The following is a 27,290-nucleotide window of genomic DNA, read 5'->3' on the forward strand; positions in this document are numbered from 1 at the left end:
TATATTATATTTATAGGCAAAAAGTGCCTCGAAAGTGTTAAGTGCTATCAAAAGTTACAGTTCCACAGTTGACTGGGACCTAGGCACGATTTCAGTCTGACCACAATGGAGAGGAAGTCCGGTATACTAAGTCGGATGAAAACCAATCTCAGCAATATCATTTTAGGGCCTGAGCACACAACCAGTGGCACTGATTAGCAGTGTCCCAGGGCACACATTCCTAATAACAGCAAAAATAGTGTCCAGAAAAAGGTGAAAAATCTAGGATCACCATGCATCTAAGTTGAATTTGCTGCAAATACTGACTCTGGAATGCACATAATGCTGTTTATTACTGAGACATGACTGGATGAGGCTTCAGACCCAGATGTAGTAATTGCTGTACCGCAAGGTTACAAAATTTATCGACAGGACAGGGTACGGAAACGAGGAGGGGGACTGGCAATCATAGCCAGAGAACGCTTTCCCATTAGAACGACATCTATCCCAACCACGGCTTGCGAGGCATTGCAGTTTAGCATTATGTTTAGTGCCCTTCATAATTTTAAGGGATTACTTTTATATCGACCTCCTGGCACAAGAACTGCGTTCTTAAACAATCTAAGTATAATAATGGAATCGCTAGTTATGGAGGAATCTTTCTCAATTTTGGGTGACATGAACTTTCATTTGGATCAAGAGGATGATAAGGACACACAGGCCCTTATTGCGGACCTGGACATATTTGGGCTTAGACAAATGATTACCTCTCCGACCCACCAAGCTGGGCACATTTTAGATGCCTTCTTTTCAAATGAGGAAGGTTTGCAGATTTCTAAAATCTTACCTATGCCCTGGACTGACCATCATGCCATATTCAGCAAATTAACAATAAGGGAAACCTTAATGAAAAAGGCTATTTCTCCCACCTTAGCACCAATCAAAGTTTGGAAAAATATAAACCAGATTGATTTAACTAATATATTGGACAAAACTCGTCCTCTGCTGTCCTCGGATCCTAACACTGCTACCCAACAATTTTATGACTGGTTAGGCAACGCCACCAATAAGCTAGTACCAACTAAAACATTATCTAGGAATAGAATCACACCATCTGCCCCATGGTACACTGAGGAACTAAGGAGGCAAAAACAGCAGAATAGAAATAGGAAAAGGCAGTGGCGAAAAAACTATGCTCCTGAGGATAAGGCCAAATACAAAGAGTCTCTGACTGTTTATAAAGCGATGATTACCGAAGCTAAAAAATCTTTCTTCTCGCATAAAATAGAAAAAGCTAAAAACTCAAGCAGACAATTATATGATATCACAAGAACTTTATCCGGTAATGCTCCTGATCTGACCCCGCCAGTATCTCAATCATTCTGGGATGCATTGGCCAAATTCTTTTTTTCAAAAGTCAATGATATCTATCAGGCCTTTTCTCCAAATCCCACAACATTAGCTCCACCTGATCTGGCCTCTGACAAGGCCATGAGCAGCTTCAAGGCGATTACTGAAGATCAGACTAAAGCTATCGTATCTTCTATCAAAACTGGTTCAATATTAGATCCTTGCCCATTTTCAGTCCTTCCACCAGTGATGGATACCCTTATCCCAGTGATTACCTCAGTCTGTAATTTGATATTAGGCTCCGGAACTTTCCCCGATTCCTTAAAAAACACGCTGGTGAAGCCCTTGTTGAAGAAATCAACTTTAGATCAGGCCGAATTAAAGAACTGTAGGCCTATCGCGAGTTTACCATTCTTAGCCAAGGTGATTGAAAAGACCATGAATCAACAGTTAGTCGAGTTTGTAGAGAAACATCATCTACTGGATGAATCCCAATTTGGCTTTCGAAGATATCATGGCACTGAAACTGTCTTAATTATGGCTGCAGATGACATCAGGGCAATTCGAGACCAAGGAGGGACAGCAGTACTTGTACTGCTAGACCTATCGGCGGCCTTCGACGCGGTCGATCATAAGATTCTGGTCGACCGTGTCGAAAAGATGGGCAATCACCATCTAGCGAGAAATCTGATTGCATCCTTCCTGGCCGATAGATCCCAGGCAGTCACCCTGGGCCCATATCAATCCGCCAAATTGTCATTACCGTGTGGGGTTCCTCAAGGCTCATCCCTAAGTCTGACACTATTTAATATCTATGTGTCGGACCTTGCTAATGTCATCAAAGCATATGGGATGAGCGTAACCTCCTACACTGATGACACCCAACTGGTTTTGTCCATTAAAGATAATGGACTTGAGGTGGCTGACAGTTTCCAACATGGAATGATTGCAATCGGAGAGTGGATGGCATCTAATTGCCTTAAGCTTAACTCCGATAAGACGGAGGTGCTTATCTTTGTACCCCTCCGACCAGAGTGGTCAACAACCTGGTGGCCATCCGCCATGGGAGATCCCCCTAGCCCAGCTCTCAAGGTTAGGAACCTGGGAGTAATTTTTGATGTGGACATAAATTTTGTGGCACATGCCAATAAGGTAGCGGCAACAGCCCATTACAAACTAAGGATGATCAGGAAAATCATTCCGTATCTGCCTGACACCGCCGCTAAAACATTGATAAGCTCTTTAGTGTTATCATCTCTTGATTATTGTAACGGTCTGTTTTTAAATGCCCAAGTCAGGACAACGAACAAGCTTCAGTCTGTACAGAATGCAGCAGCTCGGCTGCTTTCTAGAACACCCAAGTTTTCCCCGATATCAGATACCATCAAGAGATACCACTGGCTAACGATCCATAATCGGATCAAATTTAAATCGCTTTGCATAATATACAAAGCACTCCATGACCAAGGCCCATTCTTTTTTAAGGATCAGTTGATACCTTACAAACCGGGTACACATCTTCGATCGGCCAGCCTGAACCAATTAGTGGTCCCTCGATCTAAAACAGTTTCATGGGGAGATCGTCGCTTTATAGTGCCGGCATCTAAACTATGGAACATATTGCCACAGTACATTAAGTTGTCCTCTTCACTTCTCCAGTTCCGTAAAGGATTAAAGACTTGGCTTTTCGATCAATAATTTACTCTAACATCACTATGAGCCTCCAGAGACTACTAGGGAATCTCTCAGCGCCAAGACGCCTACGGGTATTTGTTCGCGCTTAATAAATTGTAAAAAATAAATAAATAAATAAATAAATATACCCTAAAGTGCCCGAGCCATTGCAGGGCTATTAAAGGAGTTTTACAAAACACATAATTAAAATAAAATACAAATAATTATATGCAGCCGAACGTGAATATTGCACTGAAGCATCTTCACCACCCTCATTGCGCTCGAGTGCCAACAGGGAGGTAGCCAATGATCTGCGGAGAGGGGCGGGGCAATATGTTGAGATAATAACCAGACATTTTGCCTTTCTCCTGAAAATGGTTCTATAAATGCTAACATTTATAATTTATGTTCGGGTATTACTCAGATCTTCTGCAAACCCTCCTGGCCTGTCCTGTCCTTTTCCATGTACAGTCTGTTGTGACTTGGCAAATCCCTGCGCAGCAGTGATAAACAGGGCTCTCTTGGCCAAACCTTCCCTCCCTGACAAGATATATTCCCCTCCGTCAGCTCAGTATGTACGTGAGGTTCATGTAAATGAGTTTTAAAAGAGGTCTCTGGAGGAGCTGAGAGGACTGGCTGGAATGTTTGCACAAAAAGCGCCAGTGAGAGGAAACGAGGCTTGCAGAAAACACTGGAAGCGAAACTGTGCTCACAATTTTTATTAGTTTTGTCAAAGTGAACTTCGGCCTTTTCTGCCTTGTTGACCTAAATAAACAAAAACATCAGATTCCTTTCTCGAACAGGGTAGGCCAGGCCTGTGTTAAAAACGCGCAGAATTGTTATCTTTTGTTTGCCTGCCCTGTGGCACATTTTAATTCCTGAAAAATAACTGCATTTTCGGAGGATATGTGTAATCCACAGAAAAGGAAGCTCTACGCAGCACCAGTGTCTGAATATCTCAAAGAGCTTTCATATTGCCTACAGAAAAATACACTACATCAGTGCTAGTGCTTAATCCATACTAATATAATAAAGAGAGAGCCCAAACCTTTGAGGCGGGTAATCTCAGGAACCACAGCACCAATCACAACACCCAATACAGCGTTGGAAAGGGCAGTTGCAGCAGAAGGACATAGGCTATGCAGACGCCCACCATATACATTTAAAAGGTAAAAGAACCGTGCCAGCAAAGTAGTCCCTTGTGGGCGTGTCTGCGTTGTGCTGTGGGCGTGTGCTGGAGGTGTGACAAACACTGGGGGCTTGTGGTACGTTCCGCCCTTCATGCCATGTCTCATATCGTGTGCTAATCCCACCCTGCTCCCTTTAAATACCCCTGCACTCCATAATCATAACCCACCCTTACACCTTAAAATACCCCAACACCCTTTAACACTAACCCATCTTAACCCTATAAATATACCCTGTACCCCAAAACCCAAAGCTATCCCTAAACCCTAAAAATACCCCTGTACCCCAAAACCCAAACCTAGCCCTGAACCCTATAAATACCCCTGTACCTCAAAACCCAAACTTACCCCTGAACCCTAAAAATACCCCTGTACCCCAAAACCCAAACCTAGCCCTGAACCCTAAAAATACCACTGTACCCCAAAACCCAGACTTACCCCTGAACCCTAAAATACCCCTGTACCCCAAAACCCAAACCTAGCCCTGAACCCTTAAACTACCCCTGTACCCCTGTACTCCTGTACCCCAAAACCCAAACCTACCCCTGAACTCTAAAAATACCCCTGTACCCCAAAACCCAAATCTAGCCCTGCACCCTAAAAATAACCCTATACCCCAAAACCCAAATCTACCCCTGAACCCTAAAATACCCCTGTACCCCAAAACCCAAACCTAGCCCTGAACCCTAAAAATACCCCTGTACCCCAAAACCCAAACCTAGCCCTGAACCCTTAAAAAACCACTGTACCCCAAAACCCAAACCTACCCCTGAACCCTAAAAATACCCCTATACCCCAAAACCCTAACCTAGCCCTGAACCCTAAAAATACCCCTGTACTCAAAACCCATACCTATCCCTAAACCCTAAAACTACCCCTGTACCCCATAACTATATCTGAACCCTTAAAATACCCAAACACCCAAACACATATACCTCAGTACCCCAAAACATATACCCCTATACCCATACTTACCATATCCAAACATAAAGAAAACATGCTTTTACCATTCATGCATTTACAACAAATTTCGTTGTAAATGTATGCGTGGTAAAAGCATATAAAATGTAATGCCATGCGTTATAATGGCATTGCGGATTCATGGTACTTTCATAATGAAAGTATGTGGAGTTTTGGTATGCGGAAAGAAAGTTGCGTAATAATGGGTGTTTACCCTCCCCTGGTAAGTACATTGGTGGCACGGCGGCCCACATCTCCAGCAACATACTCATATTTTTTCACCTCCCATTTGAAAAATGCACAGGTCTCTCTCATTGATGGCCAGCACCGACATACACTTTTAGACACACCTCCCGCCACAAGTTCTAGAATTACGACCTTTAGAGCTGGGGAGCTACATTCGAATCTCGGCTTCAGCTCAACATCCTGTGATTCCAGGCAATTTGCTTTGTCCCGCCGTGCCTACCACAAATGAATGTGTTCTTCTGTAATGTAAATTGTGCTCATGCCATGTTGTCGAGTTCGCGCTATATAATATTGCAAGGAAAAATAAAGTAGGGAAACTCGAGTTCATACACTACTGAACGCGCACTCTTAAGTGCATCAGCAGTGCACTGTGAATCGGAGCGTTTCACAGGCCTGTCACAGATAAGAAATGCTATCAAATCGAAATCCCACAAAACAATATACTACTGGCCGGCAGCAATTCATACCCGGACGACATCGGGACGGGCTGCTAGTTTGTTATATAATGAGTGCCCAACGCACTGCAGGAACGGCTGTGCCATTAAATGTTTCCCTGCTGAATACCAAGGCTGTGTAGTCCAGAATCCACCTCAGGCCTCTTTAATCCAATGCAGACACTCCCGGACCCTTTAACTCACTCTTGCCATTCCTGCTTCCTCCCTTGATGACGTGTTTGCGTCTTTTCACTTCCTTTTTAGGTCTCGGCTAGTAAAGCGCTGAAAGCGTGTTCTCGCCAGAGAACTATAGTCGGTGTTTCAGCCGAAAGAACGCGACGAAGGGAGACAAGAGCTGGCCGCACGCCCAGCATTCCCTATGGCGGCGTCGGATTCCGCCGCGCACCTTCAGATCGGGTCGCGCGCTTGAGCTTCTACTGTAGACAGCTCACGTGACGTTGCGCGGGCCAATCCGAAGGCGCGCGTCGGAATCCGACGCCGCCATGTCTTAATGGTGCGCGTGACCAGTTTCGTTTTTCCTCGTTACTCGTGCGTGTGGCTGGCGGAGAGGAGCCGAGCGTCGCCGCCCGCGGCGGAGGCATTGCTAAGCGCAGCGTTTTACACAAGGACCGGGGTGTCTCTGAGTGCCTTCAAGCCGCCTCTTTCCCACTCTATCTGTGGCTTTCTGTGGCCCTGACGGTGTCTGTCAGTGAGCGTCTGCTAGGGCTTGTCTCTAGCTGCATATCAGAGCCTCTCTGTCGGTTTCTATCAGAGCCTTTTAGTGCCTGTCCATGTCTGTCGCTTTTTGCAGTCCTCCTGTGCCTACTTCTGGTGTTTATAAGTGATTCTGGCGGGATTCGGTTTGCTGCCCACCCGCTTTGAATGTGAATATGTCAGCTCCTCACTACGGTCGTCAGTCAGCATGAGTTTGGCTGTGCCTGTTGCCAATCTTTGTCTGCCCCTCCTCTTCCCTCAGCGCTCAGTGCCTGTCTGTCTCCATCTCCTCTTCCTCGGCCTTACCTTTTACCACCTAGTGTTTCTGTTTATCTGTGATTCAACATGCCCCCCCCCCAGCCATTCCATCAACTAGAGCCCTCAGACGCCTGCTCCTTTTCCTCGCTGGCTCAGCCTGTGTGTGCCTCTCCCTTCCTCCCGCCCCTGGCTCTCCTCAGCTCTGTCTTTACCCGCCTCTGTCACACGCTGTTTCCTGCCATCGGCCAATTCCTGATTTAAACCGTCCTGCCCATACTGCCTCTCTGGGTGTTCTGTCTGGCAGTGTCTCTCTGTTAAACCCTGCCCTTCTCCAGCGACCCTCCAATGGTATTCCGCCTGTCCATAGTCGCTCTCTTCCCCCATCCGGGTCTGTCTGTCCACGTCCCAACTGAGTCAGTCTATCCACGTCCCTCCCTCCGCAGCAATTTCCACCCTCCGTTTGAAATCGTATGTCAGACCCTTCCCCTCTATAAAGATCTGGGGAGCAATCCTAGCACCCTTTCCCAAGATTCTTGTCAGCCCATGCTTGCCCCTCCCCCCTCCACTGTCCACTGGACCCCTCCATCTGAGGTGATCTGTCTACCACACTAGACTATGCTCCTGCCCATGGACTCCCTCCGCCAGGTTTGCCCCGGGCTGCCCACCGCCAACATCCGCCCCCACCCTCTTTGTCTCCTGCCCTCCAGCGGTCTCTGTCATTTCAGATATTTTCGGTTGAGGAGCGGCATATTTGATATGAAATTCAGCTCAGACTAATGGCTATCAGTCTGAGTGTGCATGTGTTGGGGGAGGAGGGGCGTTTCATAGGAGATGGAGGAGTGGAGGTGCATACCTCAAAACAAAGGGCTAGCATTTTGACAGCAGAGAGGGGCGAACTGACCACGGCTGCTGCCCATTCCTGGCGCCTCCCGCTTTATTACCCCAACCTCTGTCTATCACCAGGGGAGCTCAGCCTTACCTTGTTCAGCAGCAAGGTTGCACTTGAATCAGAAAAAGACATAGAAGGCGCCGGGAAGCCCCGAGTCGAGGAGTCACAGGCTCTTCCACAGCACAGCTCCCACTCCCTTCACAACCCACGCTTCCCTCCTCACTCACAGCTTACCCCACACTTCTGACAGCTCTTCTCCCTCCCCACATTTCACCACCTATCCTCTCTACCCTCTCTCACCCACCCATCCTCAAGGCGTACCACTGCTGCCTACAGGCAGACCACCCCCCCTCACAGACCCCCAAACTCCACACACCGCTATTCTCACAGTTCTATCCCCTACCTTTCTCACAAACCACCCTCCTCACATACCACCCCCATTCCCACAGGCAGCTCTAAACTCCACTTTCCTCACCGCCCTCTTCACTCACGGCTCACCCTCCTCTGCAGTAAACTCCCATCTTCACCCCCACCACCCATAGGTCAACTCAGCACCCCACATCTCACCCTTTCCATTCAACCCCCCGCCGCCCTTCTCTCTGCCTGCGCGTGTTTCTTCCAGTAACGGACTCCTTGGACTCTAAGTGCTCTCTAATCACATCGACGTCTGGTTAATTTAGTGGGATCAAGCAGGATGGATAATATGTGTGCGTGTGTGGGTGGCTCTGTGTGTGTGTGTGGGTGGCTCTGTGTGAATGACTGTGGGTGGCTCTGTATGTGTGTGTGGGTGGCTTTGTGTGTGTGTGGCTGTGTGTGGGTGCAAATGTAATAGGCCTCGCATTTGCGAGCAATTAAGCTATTGGCATTGTAAATGACAATGTCATTTATTTATGTTTTAAAACAAAAACATAAATAAAAATAATGTCATGGGCAATGCCAATAGCTCTAACTTTAACAATGCCGAGACCATTGCATTGTAAATGCTTGTTCTTTCCTGTTTGTCTGTTTTCCACACTGCTGCTCTCAGGGAACATCTGATAAGGAAAAAGAAGTGCTAGTGGGCCCCACCGGTGCCAAAAATGAGTGCCGGTGGGCCCTACCTGCAACCGCCGGCTCAAATTAAGCACTTCACTACATTTTCAATAAGTAGGTCCTGATTAATCTGGTAACCCACGTTCAGCAGTCTCTTGCCCTGCCTTAGTCTGCTCTCACATAGGTTAACTTTACGAAGATATAAACCATACATAGATGAAATCATTGGTCACAGCACAGGTCATACATTAACATGTTTTGCAAAATGTGCATGTGAACTGTGTGCAGGAAAGGCGTTTGTTCTTGCATACACTTCACTTCTGATCCAGCCTTTCGTCCTGCTTGACATGAGCACACCCCAGTTTCCACCTAGGATCCGCCTTAATATCCACAGCACAGTCCAGCACTACCACGGGCCTGACTTAGAGCTGGGGGGCACTGGAACCTCCTCTGATATTCCGAGGGGTGCACATTCCACCTTGGATGTTCCCCCAGATTTATAAGTAGGTCGATTTTCCATTGACATCCAACTTCAGACCTGGGTATGAATAATTCTCTGATCAGAAATCCCTAGAGCCCCATGCTGTGTTGTGCTGTGTTGTGCTGTGCTGTGCTATGTAGAGTTTGTGGAGCACCCGGTCACAATCCTCACTGTCTCCTGATTCTGTGCTGGCAGTAGACGCCCAACTTGTTGATCAGTATGTCACACTAAGGAGAGAATGTGGCCCAAGGGCTAGGGCGGTCGACCTTGGAGTTGGGAAATGTTCGAGTCTCGGCAGGGACGCTCAACAGTCTGTGATTCTGGGCAAATCACGTATTCTCCCCGTGCCTAACACAAATGAATGTGTCCGTCTGTAACAAAACTGGTGCTCATGTAAAGCGCTCTGATTCTTCCGGGTCTAATTGGCGCTATAAACCCCCCCCCCCCCCAAAAAAAAAAAAGTTGAGCCATAGAAGCCTTGTCCCATTGTCTCTGAAAGTCGTGTCCAGAGGAGCCGACCACAGTTTTGGGTGTTTTTCGGGACAGTAGCTTTGTTCATGAACGGTTGACAGTAGTTATTGGTGCCTCACAGGGCAGTGAGGGTCGCCTTGTCCCACAGCGTCTGAAAACAGATCTATCAATCAATCAATCAATAGAATTTGTATAGCACGCTACTCACCCGTTAGGGTCTCAAGGCACTGAGGGGGAGGGGGGGTGGAGGGGGTCGCTACTGCTCGAACAGCCAGGTCTTGAGTTGTTTCCTGAAGGAGAGATGGTCCTGTGTCAGTCGGAGGTGAGTGGGGAGGGAGTTCCATGTCTTGGCTGCCAGGTAGGAGAAGGATCTTCCGCCGACGGTGGATTTGCGGATTCATGGGACGGAGGCGAGGGCGAGGCTGGCAGAATGGAGCTGGCGGGTGGGTGTGTAGAATGTGAGTCGGCTGTTGAGGTACTTCGGGCCCGTGTCGTGGAGAGCCTTGTGTGCGTGGGTGAGGAGTCTGAACGTGATCCTCTTGTTGACGGGGAGCCAGTGCAGGTCTTTCAGGTGGGCCGAGATGTGGCTGTGGTGAGGGATGTCCAGAATGAGTCGTGCTGAGGCGTTCTGAATGCGCTGGAGTCTTTTCTGGGGTTTGGCTGTGGTTCCAGCGTAGAAGGTGTTCCCGTAGTCCAGACGGATGGTGACGAGGGCCTGGGTGACCGTCTTCCTGGTTTCGGTGGGGATCCACCGGAAGATCTTTCGGAGCATGCGCAGGGTGTTGAAGCAGCATGACGAGACGGCGTTGACATGCTTGGTCATCGTGAGGGAGGAGTCCAGGATGAAGCCCAGGTTGCGTGCGTGGTCCGTTGGCTTCAGTGCGGTGCCCAGGGCAGGGGGCCCCCAGGAGTCATCCCAGGCAGAGGGAGATGGTCCGTGGATGAGGACTTCCGTCTTCTCTGAGTTCAGTTTCAGACGGCTGAGCTTCATCCATTCCGCGACGTCTTTCATTCCTTCCTGGAGGTTGGCTTTGGCGGTGGCGGGGTCGTTGGTGAGGGAGAGGATCAGCTGGGTGTCGTCGGCGTAGGAGATGATGTTGAGGTTGTGTTGGCGTGCGATGGCTGCGAGAGGGCTCATGTAGACGTTGAAGAGGGTGGGGCTGAGTGAGGATCCTTGCAGAACGCCGCAGATGACTTCGGTGGCCGAGGATCGGAACGGGGGGAGGCGGACTCTCTGGGTTCTTCCGTCGAGGAACGAGATGATCCACTCCAGGGCCGCTCCTTGGATTCCGGTGTTGCTGAGGTGCTGTATCAGGGTGCGGTGGCATACAGTGTCGAAAGCTGCTGAGAGGTCCAGGAGGATGAGGGCAGCAGTTTCTCTGTTGTCGAGCAGGGATCTGATGTCGTCGGTGGCTGCGATGAGGGCGGTCTCGGTGGTGTGGTTTGCTCGGAACCCAGACTGTGAGGGGTCTAGGGATTCGTTGGTCTCGAGGAAGGCAGAGAGTTGTCTGTTGACGGTCTTCTCGATGACTTTGGCTGGAAAGGGGAGGAGCGAGATGGGGCAGAAGTTCTTGAGGTCCGTGGGGTCCGCTGTGGGGTCTAGATGTTTCACAGGACAGTTAGGGTAGCCTTGTTCCTGGACGGTTGATGAGAGTTATTGGTGTCTTACAGGACAGTGGGAGCAACTATTAGAATCCAAAGGACAGAGAGATAAGTCTTGTTCCTTGTTGTCTGAGGACAGGTCTTGGTGTCTCATAGGACAGTGAGAGCAGCCTTGTCCCAGTGCGTCTGTGGACAGATATTAGAATTCATAGGACAGTGAGAGAAGTCTTGTTCCTTGTTGTCTAAGGACAGATCTTGGTGTCTCATAGGACAGTGAGAGCAGCCTTGTTCCAGTGCGTCTGTGGACAGATAGTAGAATTCATAGGACAGTGAGAGAAGTCTTGTTCCTTGTTGTCTGAGGACAGATCTTGGTGTCTCATAGGACAGTGAGAGTAGCCTTGTCCCAGTGCGTCTGTGGACAGATATTAGAATTCATAGGACAGTGAGAGAAGTCTTTTCCCTTGTTGTCTGAGGACAGATCTTGGTGTGTCACAGAATGATGAGTAGTCTTGTTCCATTATATGTCTGTGAGCATATTATATGATTCATAGGACAGTGAGATAAGTCTTGTCCCTTGTTGTCTGAGGACAGATCTTAGTGTCTCACAGAATGATGAGTAGTCTTGTTACATTATGTCTGTCAGCATATTCTATGATTCATAGGACAGTGAGAGAAGTCATGTCCCATGGAATCTAAGGACAGATCTTAGTGTCTTACAGAGCAGTGAGAGAAGCTTTGTCTCATTATGGGGCTCATTAGGATCGCGGACGGACTTGAGTCCGTCCGCGACCCCAGAGTAGGAGGGAACGTCCGCATGGGCAGTGGCGTTCCCTCCGTGAAGATTAGGATGTGACCGCCAGGGTGGCGGTCACATCCTCTATCTTTAACATTGCGGCGGGTGCAGCTTCAAGCTGCACCCGCCGCAATGTTAAAAATGTATACATTGCATTTGTATGCAGAAAGCGGCAGGCACCGCGCGGTGCCTGCCGATTTCTGCATACAAATGCAGGGGGGTACCATGGGTACCCCCCATGTGCACCCCCCACCCCCCTTCAACCAGGGGGCCCGCAACGGGCCCCCGCAGTGAAGTTACACATGCTTTTCCACGGCGGAAAAGCCGCCGTGGAAAAGCATCTCTTTTACGCCATCCTAATATGGCTGGCGGTGTCTGATAGACACCGCCAGCCATGTTACAGCTTTACCGCCGCAGTTGTAAGTCAACCGCGGCGGACTGAAACCAGGACCCACCAGCCATCCTAATGTGGCGGTGGGTGTTTGGTGGGTCCGCAGAGGATTTTCCGCATCCTCCGGGCCGGCGGTGGCTTCCGCCGGCCCGGAGAATGCGGAAAATCCTCTATCATAATGAGCCCCTATGTTTGTGGAAAGATATTAGAATTCATAGGACAGGGGGAGAAGTCTTGTCCCTTGCTGTCTGGGAACAGACCTTCGTGTCTCAGAGGACAGTGAGAGCAGCCTTGTCCCATATGTCTGTGAAAAGATATTAGAATTCATAGGACAGGGAGAGAAGTCTTGCCCATTGGTGCCTGGACTGAGGGCATATTTGGGTTTTCGTTTAGGCGATTCAAGAACATTTGCCAGTTTTTGGTGGGGAGGGCACGTCGGACAGGGTAGGTGGGTGAGGGAGGCGGGTCTTGTGGTGTTATGGGCAAGCTGCCTGATTGTGGCTTCAGTCCAGGCCACGCCCCGCGAGCCTGACTCGCCTCCTCTGTGGTGGCATGTGAGAGTTCAGTCCTTATAGTGCGTGATGAGGCTTCAGGCTGTCGAGAGCGACTCCCTCTACTGCAATTTGATTGGTCGTGGTATGTAAATTATGCAACCATCACGATGCTGTAGGCGTTACTTGGCCCAAGCAAAAGTTTAGTTCTAAAATAAACACTTACAGGCAGTGTCTTTTGAAGACAAGCCGTGAGCTTAACTTAGTTTTGACAGGACAAGGGAAACCCAAAAGAAATAACACTAGGGTCCTTGGGCAGTAATCTATTGTACAAGACAGAGAACCCCAGTAATTTAGGATCATGAGAATGATAGACATATACTGAATAGTATAATTGACCTCTGTCCTGCCGGACAGGATTTTATTCATCAAATTTTTCTGTATTGGTTCATATATTCAACATTTATACAAAAGTGGGCACAGCCTGTGACCCACAGGAGACAAGACAAAACAAGTGACAAAAAATTATGTAAAAAATGTACAAGGCGGTCTGTACTATTGTTCAGTTTTACAGACTAGGATTCATTTAAAGCAACCCATTGTTCTAGACATTTCGTGAATTCAAACAAACATATGGTGCAATAAGGTCGACGACGTTTCGATGCAGCTTGCGAATACATGCATCATCATCAGGACAACAACATATGTGTCATGTTTGTCTTGAGACTATTTCTACAATTACATAGCCTCTGATTTCAATTTATTTCGGTTTACGGTAAAATCGCCGCATGGATATGGCAATACATATAGACTTGGCTGGCATGGAGAAGGAATCGGGGTGATCACCGCCAGAACCCCATCCGTCCTGCCATCTAGCAAGACCACACCAAAATTCCCGAAGAGGAAGCATCGGACCGCCGCATCAGCGAGCCTGGAGCAACTATTCTAATTCCCTGATTCCTTCTCCATGCCAGCCAAGTCTATATGTATTGCCATATCCATGCGGCGATTTTAATATACCACCGTAAACCGAAATAAATTGAAATCAGAGGCTATGTAATTGTAGAAATAGTCTCAAGACAAACATGACACATATGTTGTTGTCCTGATGATGATGCATGTATTCGCAAGCTGCATCGAAACGTCGTCGACCTTATTGCACCATATGTTTGTTTGAATTCACGAAATGTCTAGAACAATGGGTTGCTTTAAATGAATCCTAGTCTGTAAAACTGAACAATAGTAAAGACCGCCTTGTACGTTTTTTACATAATTTTCTGTCACTTGTTTTGTCTTGTCTCCTGTGGGTCACAGGCTGTGCCCACTTTTGTATAAATGTTGAATATATGAACCAATACAGAAAAATTTGATGAAGAAAATCCTGTCCGGCTGGACAGAGGTCATATATACTATTCAGTATATGTCTATCATTCTCATGATCCTAAATTACTGGGGTTCTCTGTCTTGTACAATAGTGAGCTTAACTTAGGGCCCGAAACCTTACAGTCCCTAAAACAATTGTACTGTGCCTGCTTGCGAAGGACGCTTACACTGCTGATGAGTTACCTATTCTCTGATGGGAAAGCTTGTGCTACCTGTGCTCTGATAGGAAGCCAGCGCTACCTGTCCTCTGATAGGAAGCCAGCGCTACCTGTCCTCTGATAGGAAGCCAGCGCTACCTGTTCTCTGATAGGGAGCAAGCGCTACCTGTTCTCTGATGGAGAAGCTTGTGCCACCTGTTCTCTGCGCTAACTGTTCTCTGCGCTACTTGTTCTCTAATAGGGAAGATTGCGTTACCTGTTTTCTAATAGGAAACCAGCACTACCAATCCTCTGATAGGAAGAAAGCAGCATCTGTTCTCTGCGCTACCTGTCCTCTGATAGGAAACCAGCACTACCTGTCCTCTGATAGGAAGCCAGCGCTTCATGTTCTCTGCGCTACCTGTCCTCTGATAGGAAGCCAGCGCTACCTGTCCTCTGATAGGAAGCCAGCGCAATCAGTTCTCTCTGCGCTATCTGTCCTCTGATAGGAAGCCAGCGCTTCATGTTCTCTGCGCTACCTGTCCTCTGATAGCGAAGCTTGCACTACCTGTTTTCTAATAGGAAACCAGCGCAAATTGTTCTCTGATAGGGAAGACAGTGCTATATGCTCTCGCATAGGGAAGATTGCGGGACCTGTTCTCTGATAGTGAAGCTTGCACTACCTGTTTTCTAATAGGAAACCAGCGCGAATTGTTCTCTGATAGGGAAGACAGTGCTACGTGTCTCGGATAGGGAAGGTTGCGCGACCTGTTCTCTGATAGGGAATCTTGCACTACCTGTTTTCTAATAGGAAACCAGCGCTACCTGCCCTCTGATAGGAAGCCATCGCTACCTGTACTCTGACAGGGAAGCTTGCACTACCTGTTTTCTAATAGGAAACCAGTGCTACAAATCCTCTGATAGGAAGAAAGCACAATCTGTTCTCTACGCTACCTGTCCTCTGATAAGAAGCCAGCGCTACCTGTCCTCTGATAGGGAGCAAGTGCTACCTGTCCTCTGATAGGGAGCAAGCGCTACCTGTTCTCTGATAGGAAACAAGCGCTACCTGTCCTCTGATAGGAAGCAAGCGCTGCCTGTCCTCTGATAGGAAACAAGCGCTACCTGTCCTCTGATAGGAAGCAAGCGCAATCTGTTCTCTGCGCTACCTGTCCTCTGATAAGAAGCCAGCGCTGCCTGTCCTCTGATAGGAAGCCAGCGCAATCAGTTCTCTGCGCTACCTGTCCTCTGATAGGAAGCCAGCGCTACATGTTCTCTGCGCTACCTTTCCTCTGATAGGAAACCAGCGCTACCTGTCCTCTGATAGGAAGCCAGCGCAATCAGTTCTCTGCGCTACCTGTCCTCTGATAGGAAACCAGTACTACCTGTCCTCTGATAGGAAGCCAGCGCAATCTGTTCTCTGCGCTACCTGTTCTCTGATAGCGAAGCTTGCACTACCTGTTTTCTAATAGGAAACCAGCGCGAATTGTTCTCTGATAGGGAAGACAGTGCTACGTGTCTCGGATAGGGAAGGTTGCGCGACCTGTTCTCTGATAGGGAATCTTGCACTACCTGTTTTCTAATAGGAAGCCAGCGCTACCTGTTCTTTGATAGGGTAGACAGTGCTATGTGATCTCGGATAGGGAAGCTTGCACTACATGTTCTCTGCACTACCTGTTCTCTTATAGGGAAACCTGCCCTACTACCTGTACTTTAATAGTGAAGCTTGCACTGCTGCTGTAGGTGGTTAACTTATTCTCTAATAGGGAAGTTTGTGTTGCTGCTTCCAATCGTTCATTGGTTCCTTAATAAGGACGCTTGTGCTGCTACTGCAGGCGGTTTACTGTTCTATGATAGGGAAGCTTGTGCTGCTACTGCAGGCGGTTTACCTGTTCTCTGATAGGGAAGCTTGTGCTGCTGCTTCCAATCGTTCATTGGTTCCTTAATAAGGACGCTTGTGCCGCTACTGCAGGCGGTTTACTGTTCTATGATAGGGAAGCTTGGGCTGCTACTGCAGGCGGTTTACTGTTCTTTGATAGCGAAGCTTGTGCTGCTACTGCAGGCGGTTTACCTGTTCTCTGATAGGGAAGCTTGTGCTGCTGCTGGTTTGTTTATTGGTTCTCTAGTAGAGAAGCTTGCACTTATGCTGCTGGTGACTTTTCTGGTCTCTAATAGGGAAGCTTGCACTGCTGCTGGTGGCTTTCCTGCTTGTGCTGCTGATGCAGATCATTTATTGTTTTTTTAATATGGAAGCTTGCACTGCTGCTGCCGGTGGTTTACCTGTTCTCTGAGATGGTAGCTTGCATCAGTGGTTAACCTGTTCTCTGACATGGAAGCTTGCATCAGTGGTTTACCTGTTGTCTGACATGGAAGCTTCATCAGTGGTTTACCTGTTCTCTGACATGGAAGCTTGCATCAATGGTTTACCTGTTCAACGACAAGGAAGCTTGCATCAGTGGTTTACATGTTCTCGGATAGGGAAGCTTTTGATACTGCTATCTGTCATTTACTGGTTCTCTATTATGTAAACGTCCACTAATGCTGCTGGCAGCTGTCCTGTTCTCTAATAGGGAAGCTTGCACTGCTGCTGGTGGCTTTCCTATTCTCTAATAGGGAAGCTTGCACTGCTGCGGGTGGCTTTCCTGTTCTCTAATAGGGAAGCTTGCACTGCTGCTGGTGTCTTTCCTGTTCTCTAATAGGGAAGCTTGCACTGCTGGTGGTGGCTTTCATGTTCTCTAATAGGGAAACTTGCACTGCTGCTGGCAGCTTTCATGTTCTCTAATAGGGAAGTTTGCACTAATGCTGCTGGTGTCTTTCCTATTCTCTAATAGGGAACCTTGCTCTACTGCTGGGGTTTTTCCTGTTCTCTAATAAGGAAGCTTGCACTAATGCTGCTGGTGTCTTTCCTGTTCTCTAATAAGGATGCTAGCTGTGCTGCTGGTGTCTTTCCTGCTCTCTAATAGGGAAGCTTGCACTAATCCTGCTCGTGTCTTTCCTGTTCTCTAATAAAGAAGCTTGCACTAATGCTGCTGGTGTCTTTCCAATTCTCTAATAGCGAAGTTTGCACTGCTGCTGGTGGCTTTCCTGCTCTCTGATAGGGAATCTTGTCCTGCTGATGTATTGGTTCTCACTTTTAAGAGGGAAGTGTGTGCTGCTGCTGCAGGTTGGGTACATGTGCTCTAATAGGGAAGCTTGCACTGCTGCTGGTGGCTTTCCTGTTCTCTAACAGGAAAGCTTGTGCTGCAGCTTCCAGTGGTTTACCTGTTCTCTGATAGGAAAGCGTACACTGCTGCTGCAGGTGGGCTACCTGTTCTCTGATAGGGAAGCTTGTGCTGCTGCTGGCGGTCGTTTATTGGTTCTTTAATAGGGATGCTTGTGCTGCTGCTGCCGGTGGCTTTCCTGTTCTCTAATAGAGAAGCTTGTGCTGCTGCTGCAGGTGGGTTACCTGTTCTCTGATAGGGAAGCTTGTGCTGCGGATACCGGTTGTTTATTGTTTCTTCTATAGGAAGCTTGCACTGCTTCTTTTGGTCAGTTACCTCTTCTCTAACAGGGAAGCTTGCAATACTGCTACAGGTGGTTTACCTGTTTTCTGCTGGGAAACTTGTGCTGCTGCTGCCAGCAGTTTACATGTTGTCTGATAGGGACGCTTGCACTGCTGCTGTCGGTCGGTTACCTGTTCTCTGATAGGGAAGCTTGGGCTGCGGATACCGGTAGTTTTTTGTTTCTTGTATAGGAAGCTTGCACTGCTGCTGCGGGTGGCTTTCCTGTTCTCTAAAACAGAAGCTTGCACTACTGCTGTATGTGGTTTACCTGTTCTTTGCTGGGAAGCTTGTGCTGCTGCTGCCGGTGGTTTACCTGTTCTCTGATAGTGAAGCTTGTGCTGCTGCTAATGGTCGTTTACTGGTTCTCTAACAGGAAAGATTGCACTGCTGCTGGTGGTTTTCCTGTTCTCTGACAGGGAAGCCTGCACTACTGCTGCAGGTGTTTTGCCTGTTCTTTGCTGGGAAGCTTGTGCTGCTGCTGCCAGCGGTTTACTTGTTCTCTGATAGGGAAGCTTGCACTACTGCTGGTGGTTTACCTGTTCTTTGCTGGGATGCTTGTGCTGCTTCTGAGGGTTGTTTACCTGTTCTCTGATAGGGAAGCTTGCACTGCAGCTGCCGGTGGTTTACCTGTCCTTTGCTGGGATGCTTGTGCTGCTGCTGCCGGTGGTTTTTCTATTCTCTAACAGGGACGCTTGCACTGCTGCTGATCGTTTATTAGGTCTTACTTTAATAGGGAAGAGTGTGCTGCTGTTGCAGGTGGGTTACCTGTTCTCTGAAGTTTGTGCTGCTAGTCGTTTATTGGTTCTTTAATAGGGAAGCTTGCACTGCTGCTGCCTGTGGTTTACCTGTTATTTGCTGGGATGCTTGTGCTGCTGCTGCCGGTGGTTTACCTGTTCTTTGCTCGGATGCTTGTCCTGCTGCTGCCGGTGGTTTACCTGTTCTTTGCTGGGATGTTTGTCCTGCTGCTGCCGTTTGTTTACCTGTTCTTTGCTGGGATGCTTGTGCTGCTGCTGCCGGTGGTTTACCTGTTTTTTGCTGGGATGCTTGTGCTGCTGCTGCCGTTGAAAGCTCGTTCTGGAGACATAGCTTTTGTCAGTTGCTGCTGACAAACTTTGGAACGCTCTCTTGCTTTATCTCTGTGCATAACACTCTGTTTCAATCTTTTGGTAAGATTGGAAAACTTTGCTTTTCATTCAATAACTTTGTTTCCTTTTTTGTAGTAATTGGATTAGGTCAGTCAGCGCCTAGAAGCCTGGGTGCCAGTGCGGCCTATAAATTCGTAGTAATGTAACATAACGTAACCTGTGGTTTACCTATTTTTCAATAGAGAAGTTTACACTGAGGTTTTCGGTAGTTTCTTGTTCCTTGATTGGGAAGATTACAATGCTACTGTTGGTGTCGGAAATGTTACCTACAATGGAAGCTTGAGGGGCTGCTGTCTGTGGATAACTGAGAGTGGAGAAGAGAAGCGTGCACTGCTGCTGCCAGTGTATTACTGGTACTGGAACATAGAAGCTTGCACTGCTGCTGCTGCCAGTGTATTATTGGTACTGGAACATAGAAGCTTGCACCGCTGCTGCTGTCAGTGTATTATTGGTACTCGAACATAGAACCTTGCACTGCTGCTGCCAGTGTATTATTGGTACTCGAACATAGAACCTTGCACTGCTGCTGCCAGTGTATTACTGGTACTGGAACATAGAAGCTTGCACTGCTGCTGCTGCCAGTGTATTACTGGTACTGGAACATAGAACCTTGCACTGCTGCTGCCAGTGTATTACTGGTACTGGAACATAGAAGCTTGCACTGCTGCTGCTGCCAGTGTATTATTGGTACTCGAACATAGAACCTTGCACCGCTGCTGCTGCCAGTGTATTATTGGTACTCGAACATAGAACCTTGCACTGCTGCTGCCAGTGTATTATTGGTACTCGAACATAGAACCTTGCACTGCTGCTGCTGCCAGTGTATTATTGGTTCTCGAACATAGAACCTTGCACTGCTGCTGCTGCCAGTGTATTATTGGTACTGGAACATAGAACCTTGCACTGCTGCTGCTGCCAGTGTATTATTGGTACTGGAACATAGAAGCTTGCACTGCTGCTGCTGCCAGTGTATTATTGGTACTCGAACATAGAACCTTGCACTGCTGCTGCCAGTGTATTATTGGTATTGGAACATAGAAGCTTGCACTGCTGCTGCTGCCAGTGTATTACTGGTACTGGAACATAGAACCTTGCACTGCTGCTGCCAGTGTATTACTGGTACTGGAACATAGAAGCTTGCACTGCTGCTGCTGCCAGTGTATTATTGGTACTCGAACATAGAACCTTGCACTGCTGCTGCCAGTGTATTATTGGTACTCGAACATAGAACCTTGCACTGCTGCTGCTGCCAGTGTATTATTGGTACTCGAACATAGAACCTTGCACTGCTGCTGCTGCCAGTGTATTATTGGTACTGGAACATAGAACCTTGCACTGCTGCTGCTGCCAGTGTATTATTGGTACTGGAACATAGAAGCTTGCACTGCTGCTGCTGCCAGTGTATTATTGGTACTCGAACAATGAACCTTGCACTGCTGCTGCTGCCAGTGTATTATTGGTACTGGAACATAGAAGCTTGCACTGCTGCTGCTGCCAGTGTATTATTGGTACTCGAACATAGAACCTTGCACTGCTGCTGCTGCCAGTTTATTACTGGTACTGGAACATAAAAGCTTGCACTGCTGCTGCTGCCAGTGTATTATTGGTACTTGAACATAGAACCTTGCACTGCTGCTGCCAGTGTATTATTGGTACTCGAACATAGAACCTTGCACTGCTGCTGCTGCCAGTGTATTATTGGTACTGGAACATAGAAGCTTGCACTGCTGCTGCTGCCAGTGTATTATTGGTACTGGAACATAGAAGCTTGCACTGCTGCTGCTGCCAGTGTATTATTGGTACTCGAACATAGAACCTTGCACTGCTGCTGCTGCCAGTGTATTATTGGTACTGGAACATAGAAGCTTGCACTGCTGCTGCTGCCAGTGTATTATTGGTACTCGAACATAGAAGCTTGCACTGCTGCTGCTGCCAGTGTATTATTGGTACTCGAACATAGAACCTTGCACTGCTGCTGCTGCCAGTGTATTATTGGTACTGGAACATAGAAGCTTGCAATGCTGCTGCTGCTGCCAGTGTATTATTGGTACTCGAACATAGAAGCTTGCACTGCTGCTGCTGCCAGTGTATTATTGGTACTCGAACATAGAACCTTGCACTGCTGCTGCTGCAAGTGTATTATTGGTACTGGAACACAGAAGCTTGCACTGCTGCTGCTGCCAGTGTATTATTGGTACTGGAACATAGAAGCTTGCACTGCTGCTGCTGCCAGTGTATTATTGGTACTGGAACACAGAAGCTTGCACTGCTGCTGCTGCCAGTGTATTATTGGTACTGGAACATAGAAGCTTGCACTGCTGCTGCTGCCAGTGTATTATTGGTACTCGAACATAGAAGCTTGCACCGCTGCTGCTGCCAGTGTATTATTGGTACTGGAACATTGAAGCTTGCACTGCTGCTGCTGCCAGTGTATTATTGGTACTCGAACATAGAACCTTGCACTGCTGCTGCTGCCAGTGTATTATTGGTACTGGAACATAGAAGCTTGCACTGCTGCTGCTGCCAGTGTATTATTGGTACTCGAACATAGAACCTTGCGCTGCTGCTGCCATTGCATTATTGGTACTGGAACATAGAAGCTTGCACTGCTGCTGCTGCCAGTGTATTACTGGTACTGGAACATAGAAGCTTGCACTGCTGCTGCTGCCAGTGTATTATTGGTACTCAAACATAGAACCTTGCACTGCTGCTGCTGCCAGTGTATTATTGGTACTCAAATATAGAAGCTTGCACTGCTGCTGCTGCCAGTGTATTATTGGTACTCGAACATAGAACCTTGCACTGCTGCTGCTGCCAGTGTATTATTGGTACTGGAACATAGAAGCTTGCACTGCTGCTGCTGCCAGTGTATTATCGGTACTGGAACATAGAAGCTTGCACCGCTGCTGCTGCCAGTGTATTATTGGTACTCGAACATAGAAGCTTGCACTGCTGCTGCCGGTGTATTATTGGTACTCGAACATAGAAGCTTGCACTGCTGCTGCCAGTGTATTATTGGTACTGGAACATAGAAGCTTGCACTGCTGCCAGTGTATTATTGGTACTGGAACATAGAAGCTTGCACCGCTGCTGCTGCCAGTGTATTATTGGTACTCGAACATAGAAGCTTGCACTGCTGCTGCCAGTGTATTACTGGTACTCGAACATAGAACCTTGCACTGCTGCTGCTGCCAGTGTATTATTGGTACTCGAACATAGAAGCTTGCACCGCTGCTGCTGCCAGTGTATTATTGGTACTGGAACATTGAAGCTTGCACTGCTGCTGCTGCCAGTGTATTATTGGTACTCGAACATAGAACCTTGCACTGCTGCTGCTGCCAGTGTATTATTGGTACTGGAACATAGAAGCTTGCACTGCTGCTGCTGCCAGTGTATTATTGGTACTCGAACATAGAACCTTGCGCTGCTGCTGCCATTGCATTATTGGTACTGGAACATAGAAGCTTGCACTGCTGCTGCTGCCAGTGTATTACTGGTACTGGAACATAGAAGCTTGCACTGCTGCTGCTGCCAGTGTATTATTGGTACTCAAACATAGAACCTTGCACTGCTGCTGCTGCCAGTGTATTATTGGTACTCAAATATAGAAGCTTGCACTGCTGCTGCTGCCAGTGTATTATTGGTACTCGAACATAGAACCTTGCACTGCTGCTGCTGCCAGTGTATTATTGGTACTGGAACATAGAAGCTTGCACTGCTGCTGCTGCCAGTGTATTATCGGTACTGGAACATAGAAGCTTGCACCGCTGCTGCTGCCAGTGTATTATTGGTACTCGAACATAGAAGCTTGCACTGCTGCTGCCGGTGTATTATTGGTACTCGAACATAGAAGCTTGCACTGCTGCTGCCAGTGTATTATTGGTACTGGAACATAGAAGCTTGCACTGCTGCCAGTGTATTATTGATACTGGAACATCGAAGCTTGCACCGCTGCTGCTGCCAGTGTATTATTGGTACTCGAACATAGAAGCTTGCACTGCTGCTGCCAGTGTATTACTGGTACTCGAACATAGAAGCTTGCACCGCTGCTGCTGCCAGTGTGTTATTGGTACTGGAACATAGAAGCTTGCACTGCTGCTGCTGCCAGTGTATTACTGGTACTGGAACATAGAACCTTGCACTGCTGCTGCCAGTGTATTACTGGTACTGGAACATAGAAGCTTGCACCGCTGCTGCTGCCAGTGTATTATTGGTACTCGAACATAGAACCTTGCACCGCTGCTGCTGCCAGTGTATTATTGGTACTCGAACATAGAAGCTTGCACTGCTGCTGCCAGTGTATTATTGGTACTCGAACATAGAAGCTTGCACTGCTGCTGCCAGTGTATTTTTGGTACTGGAACATAGAAGCTTGCACTGCTGCTGCTGCCAGTGTATTATTGGTACTCGAACATAGAAGCTTGCACTGCTGCTGCCAGTGTATTACTGGTACCCGAATAGGAAAGATTGCATGGCTGCTGCTGGTGGATTACTGGGACTCTAACAGAGAACCAGTGGTCTAATGGCTAGGGCGGTTAACCTCAAATGTGGGAAAACGGGTTTGAGTCTCGGCAATGACGCTCAACATCCTGTGATTCTGGGCAAATCGTGTAATCTCCCAGTGCCTAACAACAAAAAAAAAAATCCTTTTGTAACACAACTTGTGCTCATGTAAAGCGCTCTGATACCTTCGGGTCAAGTTCACTCCATATAAAACTCGGGGAAAAAAAGCTACTGCGGCTGCTGCCAGTGGATTACTGGTACTGTAACAGAGAGGCTTGTGCCACTGCTGTCAGGGGAATACTGGTACCCTAACATAAAAGCTGCCATGTGTTTCTGGCATGACTCTGTGTAGTTTTTCCCTATGTTAGCCTATTTGTGTACATTGTAGGCAGCATTTTATTTTGCATACATTACTATATAAATCCACTTAATTTAATACACTTATTTTGTGCCACATTTTTCTTTCACACGGAACCTGCATATGTTTTCGTGTTCTCTTATTTTCCTGGGATTTAGTCTGAACAGCACAGACAAGGTCAAACAACAATACCCCTTGTTATTCTCTTTGGCCAGTCACTAGCACCTAGGCATAACACAAGACTGTGAGGCATTAAAGCTAGTCGGACTTGAGCTCATAGATACTGAGATGGTATGATGACTCAGTCGCTACATGCCGATGGTCTACGATCCCAAGCATAGCTCTGTTCCTCAGCAGAATCCATGGAACAAAGCTTGAGCTGCTGCCGCCAGTGGATTACTGGTCCTCTGACAGGGGAGCTTGAGTGCCTGCTGTTAGTAGATTGCTGCTGGTACTATAACAGAGACGCTTGTGTGGCTACTGCCTGTGAATTACTGGTATTCTAACAGAGGAGCTTGTGTTGTTGCTCCCTGTGGATTACTGGTGTTCTAATAGAGACGCTTGCCCTTCCTCTGACAGTGGATTACTGGTATTCTAATAGAGACGCTTGCCCTTCCTCTGACAGTGGATTACTGGTATTCTAATAGAGAAGCTTGCACTGCTGTTGCCAGTGGATTACTGGTATTCTAATAGGAAAGCTTGGATAGCTGCTGCCAGTGAATTACTGGTTCTTTAATAGAGAAGCTTGTGCTGCTGTTGCCAGTGGTTTATCCATTTTCTGCTTGCCTATGGGTTCGTTGAAAGGGAAGTACTCATTGCTGCTGGTAGATTACTTTTATTGGATAGTGAAGCTTGCACTGCTGCTGCCTGTGTTGCACCTGTTCTCTTTATGTGATGAACGCTTGTTGTACTGTTTTCTAACTTGTTCTGTTTGTGAAGGAAGCCTGCACTGGTTTTGCTCTTGTTTTACCAGTTCTATTTGTAGGTCCTGCTGCATATTCTGAATATGGTGTGTGTTTGTGGATGGGTGTGTGTGCATGTGTGTATGTGTGCCTGTGTGAGAGGATAGTGAGAAAGAGATACGCTTGCTGTGACTACCTCAGGCTGCACCTAAATGTTTTCTGAGCGATGCATGCATGTCTCATGTACAAACGACACCTGTGCTTTGCATGTGAGTATGTATGTGCGTGTATATACTCACACTGATGCCTTCTTTTGCTCAGGCTGAGCCTACTGTTTGTGTAGGGAGTGTGCCCTGCTGCTGACTGCTGCTTCTATTAATTTTGTGTCTGAGCGATGCTTGCATGTGGGCTGCATATGTTGTACTTCCTCTGTGTGTTAGAGAGCACACAATTAAAACCCCTTCCCTCCCCTTTTTGTGTGAGGGAAGCTTACACTGCTGATGCCACTGCTGTGAGTGATCTCTGTGAGGGATATTTGCTCTTCTCTCTCCCCACACTCACTCCTGTTTTTATTTCTCTTGCAGGGCCACAATGATGCACCCTCTCTTTCTGTTCCTGTGCTCCGCACTGATGGTCGAAGCAGCAGTCGGTAAGTTACCACTTACAATGAAACATCAGAAAGCAGTGCTATCTTTCAGGTTACACAATGTGTTTAGATGTATTAGAATGAGGAATGTATTGTGAAGCATTGATGATACTCTTGGAAGGGGGTGTCGAAAATGTTCTAGGAAAAAGCTGTTATCTGGTATACAGCTGGAGGTTCCTTACTTGGCAACTACATGTCTTGGAATAAAAGAGGGTGAAAAGCGACCCCCACACCCTACCTTATTTTACTGTTTCACACTGCTAAATCCAGCCAATCAAAGGCTAATGTTTTGATGAAATGTTTATTTTGAGCAGTTGAACCTCGCCCTGGAACATGCGACCAATTAGCATCAATCATAGTCTAAGCACACATCTTATTATATTGTATTATATTGTGTCAGATGTGTTGGTCTGTGCTAATATTTACACAAATAACAATGTAAATACCACTATTTTGTCTTATTTCTTTTATAGCGCTGCTCAACCCAATCCAGAGTGTCGGAGCGCTTTAAGTCACTCACACATTATACATTGACAATAAATCATATGTGTGTAAATCAATTTACATAGGATAGTGAGGGTTACAAGGTGTAGGAGTCACATTTCCTTTACTTCATAGTTCACTGTGCTATATTAGAAGGATTTCAATTTATGAACTGCAGGTAACTAAAGGATCTCTTTGTTAAAAGCAATCACCCACCTACCCATTTAAATTAAATAAAAATCCATCATCTGTGTGTCACATGATGTGCTTTACGGGAGACATATTAACCCTCTATGCTACTTTCTCTTATTCAAAACTGGGACTAGACAAAACACCTGTCCAAGTGCATTAACCTCCAGAGTTATCTTAACGTTGCTATTAATTCCTGAGATTTAGTGGGCACACAAAGATCTATGCAGCAGGTGCCTTAAACCCATAGGATATTTAGTTAGTGAGTTAGTGTTTAGTGGTTAGTTCTTTTTATAGGACTTGTGCCCTGATGGAAGAAGTATAATGGAGAACTGGTGTTTGCGGTTGTAGGAGGCTGGCTTAGTATAGGATGCACATTGTCAGAAGTGATGCACCTTACACTAATCCAGGCAACCTATATGGTGATATTAGTGGTCTTTGATACCATACAAATCTCTCAAGGAGGTAGCTGTGAAGAGCAGCCTCCAGCCTTATCTTGAAGGAGTGTAAAGCAGTTTGTTTTACCACATTTAAACAACAGTGTAGATTAGATGAAAAATAACCACACAGTGTTTATAAAAATTCGTCTATTTATTATGCAACACAATCACTAACACATTGGTATATATCCTGCTTGGAGATACGGAGAGAACAATACACACAAGAATACTTCAAAATAATCAGGTAAGTAGCTTAAATATATACTGGTCTCCAGGGTAAGACCAAACCATATACTAAGAAACTGGAACGCAAACTGCAAAGGAGAACGGTACTTGCACAAGAAGACTCAGAGGGGCTAGGGACACAAGGAGCCACCCAAGGTAAGTACCCAGAAACAGAGGCTGTGAGCTGAGTGGAAACACAGCCGCATGTCCAATGGAAGTCAATGGAGAAGTTGCGGTTCCAGTTTTAAAGAAGGACCCTTCCCAGAGGACCCTGATGAAACCCTTTGGAAGACGGGAGATTGGAGAACCCCTTCCCATCCATGAATGCCGCAGGTACCTGCACCAGGGAAGCCAGGTGCATAGGGGTGAAGTGATGTCGGAACCTGCC

The 27,290-nt window shown here is 47.2% G+C and overlaps 1 protein-coding gene across 2 annotated transcripts in view; it reads left to right on the forward strand.

Annotated features, from left to right (window-relative positions):
- The window catches only part of LOC144770668 (phospholemman-like), a 349,743-nt gene that overhangs the window by 162,924 nt on the left and 159,529 nt on the right, over nucleotides 1-27,290 (forward strand). For both annotated transcript variants that reach the window (XM_078655381.1, XM_078655382.1), the window contains exon 2: nucleotides 25,504-25,568. In XM_078655381.1, coding sequence (XP_078511507.1) covers nucleotides 25,511-25,568 — 58 coding nt within the window. In that variant the 5' untranslated portion in view covers nucleotides 25,504-25,510. The remainder of the gene's footprint in view (nucleotides 1-25,503; nucleotides 25,569-27,290) is intronic.

Source organism: Lissotriton helveticus, chromosome 7 (genome assembly GCF_964261635.1).
Source record: "Lissotriton helveticus chromosome 7, aLisHel1.1, whole genome shotgun sequence".
Classification (NCBI taxonomy): domain Eukaryota; kingdom Metazoa; phylum Chordata; class Amphibia; order Caudata; family Salamandridae; genus Lissotriton; species Lissotriton helveticus.